At 43.1% G+C, this 10,259-nt stretch overlaps 1 protein-coding gene across 2 annotated transcripts; it reads left to right on the forward strand.

Annotated features, from left to right (window-relative positions):
* The first annotated feature begins 540 nt into the window (after window positions 1–540).
* mboat2b (membrane bound O-acyltransferase domain containing 2b) lies at window positions 541–10,195 on the forward strand. 2 transcript variants are annotated; one of them, XM_062411230.1, is made up of 13 exons: window positions 541–742; window positions 1,560–1,705; window positions 3,319–3,396; window positions 5,002–5,097; window positions 5,174–5,229; window positions 5,842–5,896; window positions 6,034–6,217; window positions 6,312–6,504; window positions 6,592–6,695; window positions 6,799–6,863; window positions 7,504–7,636; window positions 7,710–7,861; window positions 7,951–10,195. In XM_062411230.1, the coding sequence occupies exons 1-13, from the start codon at window positions 653–655 to the stop codon at window positions 8,120–8,122; spliced, it is 1,524 nt and encodes a 507-aa protein (XP_062267214.1). In that variant the 5' UTR covers window positions 541–652; the 3' UTR covers window positions 8,123–10,195. The 2 variants fall into 2 exon arrangements, with proteins under 2 accessions (XP_062267214.1, XP_062267215.1); XM_062411231.1 differs by lacking the exon at window positions 1,560–1,705 and having other exon boundaries at window positions 633–742.
* Window positions 10,196–10,259: the final 64 nt, after the last annotated feature.

Here is a 10,259-nt window from a genome sequence, read left to right on the forward strand (position 1 = left end):
ACGCGTCAAAGCTTCATGAAGCTTCATCACCACGAACTAGTGTGTAACATGTAGTTTTCTTGTGGAGGGGTAGAGACATTACATTACATTACATTTAGCTGACGCTTTTATCCAAAGCGACTCACAATAAGTGCATTCAAACCCTAGGGTACAGACCAAGGACGACAAGAATCAAGAAAGTAAAATTTCTTCAAAATAAAGCAAAACTACAAAGTGCTATAAGTAAGTGCCATTTAACTGCTACTAAAGTGTTAGTTTCAAAAAGTTTTTTTTTTTTTTTTTTTTTCTTTATTCTAGGTAAAGTCGGAAGAGGTGTGTTTTTAGTTTTCGGCGGAAGATGTGTAAACTTTCTGATGTCCGGATGTCAATGGGGAGCTCATTCCACCATTTAGGAGACAGGAAGAGAAGAGGATAAATGTGTGTGGGGGGGCGGGGGGCAGAGGAAGGAGGGAGGGAGAGATGGATGTGGGGGGGTTATCAGCTGGAGGAGGAGATGTGTTGGGGGGGGTATGGAGCTGGAAGCGGGGTGACGAGGAGGAACAGGAACAGAGGAGGAAGCATCATCTTCATCATCATCACATCCTCATCTTCAGGACACACCGAGGACTCACGGAGCATCCGCCGCCGCAACGGAAGCAGCAGACCCGGGGACATGGACTCTGAAGGCAGCCGATCCGCGGCCTGCACCGGCTCCAGCCTCCTGCAGCCGGTCAGCGTGATCACCGACCTGCCGCTGGACCAGGTAAGATCCACCGGGAGCCTTCAGCACATCACCACGGGGGCCGAGCCTTCAAGCCCGGGAGCTCCAGGGCGGAGACCGGCTCCTCGGTCTCACGTTCACCGCGTTTTAAGCGACATTCGCGGCCAGAGTCTGACAATAAACCGGGCGGAGGAGACACGAAGCCCGGGAGGCCTGGTATGTTTCCAGAGAGGGGACCTGGATGATGCTGCAGCAGGAAATATTCTAATATCAATAATGATAACAATTACAAAAATAATATCGATGATGATGATAATAATAATAATGACATTAGTAATGATGATAATAATCATCACCAGCATTATTGTTGTTATTATTATTATTACCAGTCTGCCCACAGAACCCCTGGACGTGTTGTTTAACATAGCGAGTTTCAGATGCTTCCTAATTGAATGAATGAGAACTATTATAATTAGAGGGATCAATAAACTGATGCTGACACGTCATCATCTTTCAATCAAACCACCTCTTTTATATCTGTCTTAGGTCCCCTCCCCCTTTAGCTGATTAATGCACCATGTGTTCACACTTGACCAATCAGGAGTCAGTCTCAGCTGTCAATCACGAGGTCTCCGCCTGTTTTTATATCATCAAATAACTGATTCAAACCAAACTGATCAGAAGCACAAACATCAGGGAGATACGAACGACCTGTCATCTGTTAACATGGAGGAGGTTTATGACCTCTACTGCAGCCAACCACCAGGGGGCGATACAGATGGTTTAGCTTTACTTGTCATCTTGTCGTCCATGTTTATTAACAGACAAACCTGCAGTGTGTGTCTGTGTGTGTGTGCAGGTGAACTTTGTGGTGTGTCAGCTCTGTGCTCTGCTGTCGGCCTTCTGGTTTCGTCTCTTCCTCCATCCCAGTAAAACCAGTCCCTTCATCAGACACATGGTGGCGACTCTACTGGGACTCTACTTCGCTCTGTTCTGCTTTGGCTGGTTAGTTGAATTCTGTTCTGAACAGATGGATGTCATCAGTGGAGAGTTTAGAAATTCTTCTTAATTTGCCAATTCTCATGATTATGACTTAAATGGTTTTTCATAAAGTGACCGGCATCTGTTTTCTATATTGTAAAAATCCTGCTGCCTAGTTTCGAAAGTCTTTAAACATTTGTCTTCCAACATTCACTGTAATTCATCACAGTACAACCTGACTTTGAAATATCCGAATGAAGATAACTTGATAAAGAAATAACTGAACAGGTGGCGTTGTTATTATTATGAACTATTCACTCAGGATTAAATTGTACAGTACTGGATGTGCTCGATCACCTGGAAGCGTCTAACTTTGACCCTGTGTCTTGTTGGTGTCAGGAACCTTTGGTTTATGTTTTCATCAGGAACCATTGAGCTCAGGGGGTTAACCCTAACCTTAACCTTTATGACCTCTGGAGGATGTCCAGAGAATTGGGTTTGGACCTTCTCTAGAGTTCATCTTTTGCACATGAACAACATAGCAGGTGAATTTCTGCTCCTGGTCGTTCATATCAACAACAGACATGTCTCCAGGACTCAGGTTAGAAGTGGATGTTCCATATTCATCCTGCAGCGGAGATCACATGTTGGTTTCAGCACATTAACACGGTTCAGCTCTTATCACCACAAACTCTCTTGACATCTTCTACGTCTTCTACGTGTAGGACTCCACTTTTTCTTCCCGAGATTTGTTTTTGTTTTTGTTTGTTTTAATTTTTGCTTCTGTTGTGTGTTAGCAGCGTCATCACCCCCCCGAGTGGGGGGGGGGCCCACTCGCTCGCTGCGAATCCTTTGCTGTGTTCTCACATCAGCTCATTCGGACGTTATCCATATTTTTTGCGTGGAGGCCGGACGGAGAAGTCCGGATCCTCTCACGCTGACATTTGGTCCACACCTTGTCGGAGAGTGTCAGGAGATTATCTGTAGATCAGTGCAGACCTGAATGCAGCTATAGTGACACATAATATCTCTAAGTCGGTGTTTCGCTCCATTGCTAATTGTATAACTGTGTGCAGCGCTATCTGCCTTGTGCTCGCTCTTGCTATCGTCCATAAAGACTTTAGTGTCCAGACAGACCTTTCAGTCTTTAGTCTCTGTACCCTAACCCTCACTGAAAATATCTTACCCGCGAGAGCAACTCTGGTCTATGTACCTGGCACCCCACTACCAGCAGATTTTATTTTGTTTCATTTAATATGATCTTATTCTATATTCTTTTATCTTATATTATTTGGCTATTGATATTTTGATGATGCTGTCTTCTTGTTATACTTTGTGAAGCACTTTGCTCAACTAAGTTGTTTAAATGTGCTTCATAAATGAAGTTGACATTGACGTTGACACTAGATTAAATTAATTCTGCAGAGAAAGTAAAACAAAATTCCTGAATCCTCTCATGTATTCAGAGCGGCACCAAGATTTGATGAGTTCTTTCCTGACCCAAACGATATCCGTCCACCAGGTGAACCGGTTGTGTGTTTAGGAATCACAATTACACAATTACAAAGAATATAAGTCACCAGGGGTAATACAAAAGTGTTGAGTGTTGAATCCTGGAGGCTTCCTGTGTTTTCCAGGTACGCACTTCACTTCCTGGTGCAGAGCGGACTCACCTACGGCATCATGATCCTGACTGGAGTCCAACACATGCACAAGTAAGTTCACAAAGGGCCTCATATCACTGGTTCATCGTGTGTTTCTAATAAAAATCACAGCTTTAGATAAGTGGTAAATAAAGGGACGACTCATGTCCGATTAATGGATCCATGTTGAACACCTCAGAAGAAGAAGAAGTGTTGGTGAATCAGTCCAGAGTCAGATCTCCATCTGAAGTGAAGGAAGCATTTTATTAGTTCTGAAGTGCTTATTCCACTGGGACTTTAGAGATGGATTTAATTCACTTATTTTCAGACATATCTTATTTTATATATTGATATATAATTGAATTTCAACTTTTGCTGCACGATGTCTTGATTTTGTTTAAAGGTGTTTTGTTCTTTTTTTGACACCTGTTGAGAAATGAAGTTAACGATCTTATCTACATCTCTCAGTGGATGTCTGCACACCACCTGAAAATCAACCTTGATGAGACTGAACTACTTTTGCTGTCAGTGAAAGGCCCCTCCCACCTGCGACCTGACTATGACCTTTGACAACTCTGTTTTAGCCCCCCCCCCCAGCCTCTAGGAACCTGGTGTGACACTCGTTCCTGTAGATTCATGCTGCGCAACATCAGGAGAACACGTCCCCTTCTCACTCAGAAGGTGGCACAGGTTCTGGTCCAGGCTCTGGTTCCGGGTCTGGTCCATGGTCTGGTCCAGGTTCTGTTCCAGGCCTTGGCCATCTCATTCCTAGACTACTGCCCCTCCCTCCTGGCAGGTCTACCTGCTGCATCCTCTGCCTCTGCAGCTCATTCAGTCACCAGCAACTCCAGTGGTCTTTGACCTGAGTTCATGCTGCTCCGCTCCCTTCACTGGTTAGATTAAGATTAAGATTAAGATTAAGATTAAGATACGTTTATTTATACCAAACACATGAACAGACATGCACAACACACTCATGCAGGTAGGTCAATGTATCCTCTGCTTTTGACCCATCTGGTGCAGGACACACAGAGCAGTGAGCAGCCATGTACGGCGCCCGGGCAGCAGATGTTGAGGGAGTAAGGTGCCTTGCTCAGGGGCACTAGACAGGGTAGGGAGACTCTTGGCTTTTTGGACAGATCAATCAAGGTTCGTCTTTTGTTGTTTCTCCATGGAGCCGAACCAGAGACCTTTTCTACCCATAGTACTTGGTAGTGCTGTGAACGGATCGGGTCCAGTCTACATCCATGACATGGTCTTAAATTACAGCCCGTCCACTCCGCTCTGCATCGACCAATCAGCTGCTCCCTCACTGCGAGGGACAGCTGTCACTCAACAACATCACATTGTTGTTCTGGCTCCTAAACGGTGGAACCAGCTCCACATGGACATGAGGACAGAACGTCCACACATCCTAAAGACACATGCAAATTGTACTTTCTTGAGTCTTGTTCTGGTTTGTTCCTCATGGTTGATGCACTTCTTGTGAGTCGCTTTGGATAAACATGGAACATGAAATGTAATATCTTATTTTTACATTTTCACAGAAAGTTCACACAGAACATGCAGGACAAAACTTTTGTTTTAGAACAAAAAAATGTAAACATGGTAATTGATTTGTCCTCTAGTGCCCCCTTCAGGACGAACCTTACATGTTCACAACTGTTTGATTTTCAGATACTGTCTCCTGGTGGCACTCAGCTATCTGAGTCTGTGTCAGATCACTCGAGTCTACGTCTTTGACTACGGCATGTACTCGGCCGACTTCACCGGGTAAGACTGATCCCGGGGCAGAATCTTCCGCCTCCACCTGTAGGTGTTAACTTCACTTCTGCTCTTCTCTCTCCAGACCCATGATGGTGATCACACAGAAAATCACCAGCCTGGCATTTGAAATCCACGATGGTGAGCAAGTGATCTTACACATCCTGTTTACACCTGAGACGAGTCGAGGCACGTCACCTGGCCTTCATGTTCAGATTCTGTTACCGTCTATGTCACCACCGCTAGAAGGTCAAGGGTCAAGGCATGACATCAGTCTCTCAAATGAAAAAGAAATATGTCAACAAAAAATAAATATGAAAAGGTCATTCCAGCTGCTCCTTTCCAGGATCGCTGCTCATTCAAGGTTACTGCAGTTGACTGTTAATACAGATGGACAAGATGGCAGGCTTGACATTTCAGTCAAGCCTGAAATGTCATTACTGACTGACTTGTGATTGGTTGAGCCTGTGTATGGGCGAGACCTCGATACACGACTTCATGACTTCACGGACTCTACAAGTTGGCAACCTTTGTTCTGAGCAGAGACGTGTCACACATATTAATTTACAGTCAATGATCTGGTGACTGTGTCCAGTCTGCTGCTCAGAGGACGTCTTATAACCTCAGGTCCTGCTCAGAGAACATCACCACCAGCCACTCGGACCGGAAACCACGTTAAGAGAAAACTGACGTGTTGCAGCTTGTTGATGGGAAACACAGTAAATATTTATTGTTTTATTTCTCCTTGGACAGGAATGGCTGGAAAAGAGGATAATCTGACCCCGGGACAGAAGATTTTGGCGATAAGGTTTGTGTCAGTGTGTGGTTCAAACCTTTACCCTAAAGAACCATGATAAAAGTCCGACCCCCAGCAGAGAAGCCACACCCCCAATGCAGAACCCGGCTCGGCAGTGAACCGTGGTTTCTCCGTCTGCATGTCTTCAGGAGGATGCCCAGTCTGCTGGAATACTTCAGCTACAACTGTAACTTCCTGGGGATCCTGGCCGGACCCACCTGCTCCTACAACGACTACATCGCCTTCATTGAGGGAGACCCCCGTCGCCACAGGGACCAGGGCGCTGAAGGGAAGTCCAGCGTCAAGCGGAGGCAGAGCGAGCCCTCACCAAACGTAGGTCATGTCCCTCTGATGAAAATCCTCCAGGACCAATGAAAATCCAGACACAGTGAGAACGAAAGTAGAATAATATGGTTCTTTCCCTCAGACTGAGGTCGTCCGTAAAGTGACCACCTCCTTCTGCTGCCTCCTGCTCTTTCTGTTGGTGTGTAAAGTTTTCCCTGTGGAACGAAACATTGACGACAACTTCATCTCCAACACAACGTTCTACTCTAGGGTGGTCTACCTGTACCTGTCCATGGTGACCACCAGACCCAAGTACTACTTTGTCTGGACTCTGGGTGAGTGTGTACCGCCTGTCTGACCTGTCCACCACCTGTCTGGCCTTTAGTCCGTCTCACCTGTCTGAAACCTGTCTATCTTCTCAGCTGATGCCATCAACAATGCTGCAGGTTTCGGCTTCAACGGTTACGACAGTGACGGCTCTCCTCGCTGGGACCTGATCTCCAACCTGAGGATCCTGAACATCGAGGTGAGGATGCTAGTGGATTTGTCTTGTCTAACTATGGTATTGATTGATATTGATCGTTCTGCGGCTCTGTCCGATCTCCCACATCTTCTCTGTCTCGTTCCAGTTTGCCACCAGCTTCAAAGTCTTCCTCGACAACTGGAACATTCAGACGGCTCACTGGCTCAAACGGTTTGCAAACGTTTATTCTACTGCCTCTGAGGTGAAGTAGCCACTGAAGCACGGCAGCCATTCACTAACCCTAACCCAGTTATTGAAAAGAGTGATTCAAGGTTCTTTTACGCACCCGACACAGTCAGAAGTTCACTGTGGAAAGCTGCCACCTGCTGGTGGATATGTAACCCGAACAGCCAGGCCACATCTGACACCACAAAACAGTTCAATCTCTATATGAATCGACAACGAGACACTGCATAGAGAAGAGAGTAAAACCATCTGCTGTTCCATTTAAACTTGATTTGAAAGTTCATGTTGTAAATAATGCTTTTGACATTCTAACATGAAATAAACAGCTGCTGTTCAAATAATCCCAGAGATGGATTATATTAAACAATGAATGACCTTAACGTCTCTTTGTGGTTATTCTCTCTAGTACTTTTTTGTTTTATGAATCTTCCGCTTTGTGTGTCTTTCTGGTAATGAAGGTGTTTTGAGGGTTAAGGCGAGAGATTGATGTCAAATCACTTTTCAAACTAATCCTGCTTTTGTGAATCTGATTCATTGATATTGTTTCATTAATGTACATGACGACCAAATGACCTATATGCAATATATACAATGTTTAACCTCTGTTTGCATGTCTGACTGACAGAGTGTGTTACGAGCGATGTCCCTACCACCCGACAGCAGCCACCTTCATCCTGTCGGCCATGTGGCACGGAGCGTATCCAGGTTACTACCTCACCTTCCTCACCGGCATCGTCATCACACTGGCTGCCAGAGCGGTGAGCGGTCCTAATGAAAGCCGAATCAATGCAACAGTTCTGGGTTTATGCTAATCGATTTGTTTCCTCTCAGGTCAGACACAACGTTCGGCCATACTTCCTTCAATCTCCCTCCCATAAGCTGGTCTATGATGTCATCACATGGGCGGCCACTCAGATCGCCATCTGCTACACAGTGGTGCCTTTTGTCCTGTTGTCTGTCGGTCCATCAATAAAGTTTTACAGGTGAGTTTGTCACCATAGGTTTCAGTCAGGTGAACTTTATGTGTACAGGTTCAACTCAGGTTAACCTTCTATCTTGTCGTCCTCGACAGATCGTGGTTTTTCAGTCTCCATATCGGCTGCGTCCTGTTGGCCGTGGCATTGCCAGTCAAACGGAGACATCTCCACCTCAGGGACCAGCAGAGAAACCTCCCCCAGGATCCGCGTCAGCATCCCCTGGAGGCTACAGAAAGTAACTGCAGCCAGAAGGAAAGAAACACATGAGAGAGAAGAGAAAGAGCAATCGGGCAAAACATAATATTTCCATTCAGTTGTTTAGAAAGAGGAGGTGAGCCTCATCAGGCTGAGCTTCCTCCCTTCTGTGATACAGAAACATGAGGGTCAGGTTAAAATACTGTATTATTTGAACTCATGGGGCAAATGGATACACAGAACAGGCCATGAAATTATTTTCTCATAAACGACTTCCAGGATAGCATCTATATGTACTGAACTATCATGGCCACCTGGGTAGTGTTAAACTGACTCCATTTGGTTTGTAGTCAGAAAGCTACTGACTGTCCATCTGCAGGAAGCAATGAAGAAAAGGAGGAATAGGTAAAAGGGTAATTGGAACAACAGTCGAACAAATGATTGTAGATGTTATATGCAAAAACAGAATGAGGAAGGGAGGAGTAAATTAGTCGAGTGAAAAAGAGTCAGGTTAAGGGGTGAATGAGCAGGTCAGTGAGTTACTGCATTAACCAGTAAATGAATGTTTTCTCCTCCACATTGATCTAATCTGACAGACTGTCATTGTCTCATCATCACAGTATTCAGACAAATCACTTTGGAGAAAGTGCCAATGATTATTAAACTCAGTCGCCTTAGGGCTTACGTGTTTTACAAGACAAAGAGATTTTTCACTCTGTCCTGATGTGGTGACAGCGACGTCGTGTTTACATTTGTAAATGTCATGTAGTTATTTATATAACCAATCTTTCTGACGAGGCCTCAATTATTAAGGCTTAATTGGGTGTAATTACTGGCTGTTAATAATTAATAACGATAATATTGCTAATGAATAAAAAAGTTTTATTAAAACTCTTCATTTACACTATTTAAAGTTTGTACAACAGCCAGTCAAATGTTTCTACCAAAATAAGTCTGCAGTCGTACATGTTAATAAGAAGTATACATATGTACATATATATATATATTATTATCTGATGTACTATATGTATACACATATACATATATAGTACATCAGATAGTCATCCGACCTTTTGTCTTTAGTCTAATTCATTAAACATCTTAGAAGGGTTAAAAAACGGCTGCAGGATATATTATATAAAAAATGTGCATACACACATTCATATTTTATTCATAATCATAAATATATACATATAGCTCTTTTTTAACCCTTCTAATATGTTTAATGAATTAGACCAAAAACAAAAGGTCGGATGACTATGGGCTCATCTGTGAAGCAGTAAATTAATTATCAACTATCAATAAAGCTACTGATTACCGCTCATTAACGCTTAATAAATGAGGCCTTAACAGGTGGTACCATGTTCTTTATGACATGTGCTGTTGTTGATGTTCAGAGTCCGAACAAGGAAAAACAAGTGTAACAACATTTTAAGAATGAGTTCAAACTGTGAAATTCAAACGTCCATGATGTGATAAGAAATGCTGTTTTTTAATATTTTTTTTACCTTTCCATAGACTCAACAAATTTCCCATGTGGTTGAATGCAGTGATTAAATAGAATGGTACAGGTATAGATTCAGTTTTATTTATTATAATTTATAATTAATAATATTATATATTTTATTGTTTTGATTTTATACAGGGATGTTTTATGGTTCAAATTAGCTCCTAAAAAGAATTGGGTTTAATGATTCTACGTCATGTTTACTAACAGCTTAACTCTTTGATTTAAGGACTGAGCAATTCAACAGGTAGAAGATAATGAGTTGACATAATGTGAATAATTGATTAGTTGATGCACGGAAGAATATGTTACAATTTGGGTTAGGGTTAGGGTTTTGCCAAACATAGTCCCAGGTTCTCATGTGTGAGGGTTTTCTTTGAAAGGAAATCTCTGAGTCTCAAGATGTCTCTTGCACTGTGGGACATTAGCATTTTTATTTTTGATATTTAAAATGATTAATTGAAAGTTAATTTGATCAGTTAGACAGTTAGCGGGCTCAGTTTGTTTGGTGTAAGATGTTTTTAATGTTTAAACACAACTAAATGGATAAGTGATTCATTTAATGACACATGTTTTTTCCTGCAGTTTTAAAAGTTTGTTCCTTCTCAGTGTTTTGATTTCAAACATGAATAAATCCATTCAGTGCAGTACCTCGTCTCAATGACTCGTCGTGTTAAGACTTCAAGGATCTTATGAACGCTC

This window comes from Platichthys flesus, chromosome 18, assembly GCF_949316205.1.
Source record: "Platichthys flesus chromosome 18, fPlaFle2.1, whole genome shotgun sequence".
NCBI classification, from domain to species: Eukaryota; Metazoa; Chordata; class Actinopteri; order Pleuronectiformes; family Pleuronectidae; genus Platichthys; species Platichthys flesus.

Excerpts from the sequence above, each read along its gene's own strand:
- mboat2b (XM_062411230.1), top strand. The coding sequence starts at position 653 with ATGGACTCTGAAGGCAGCCGATCCGCGGCCTGCACCGGCTCCAGCCTC. Across the intron at positions 743-1,559 it reads CCGACCTGCCGCTGGACCAG|GTGAACTTTGTGGTGTGTCA; the intron begins GTAAGATCCACC and ends GTGTGTGTGCAG. Across the intron at positions 5,230-5,841 it reads GGCATTTGAAATCCACGATG|GAATGGCTGGAAAAGAGGAT; the intron begins GTGAGCAAGTGA and ends CTCCTTGGACAG.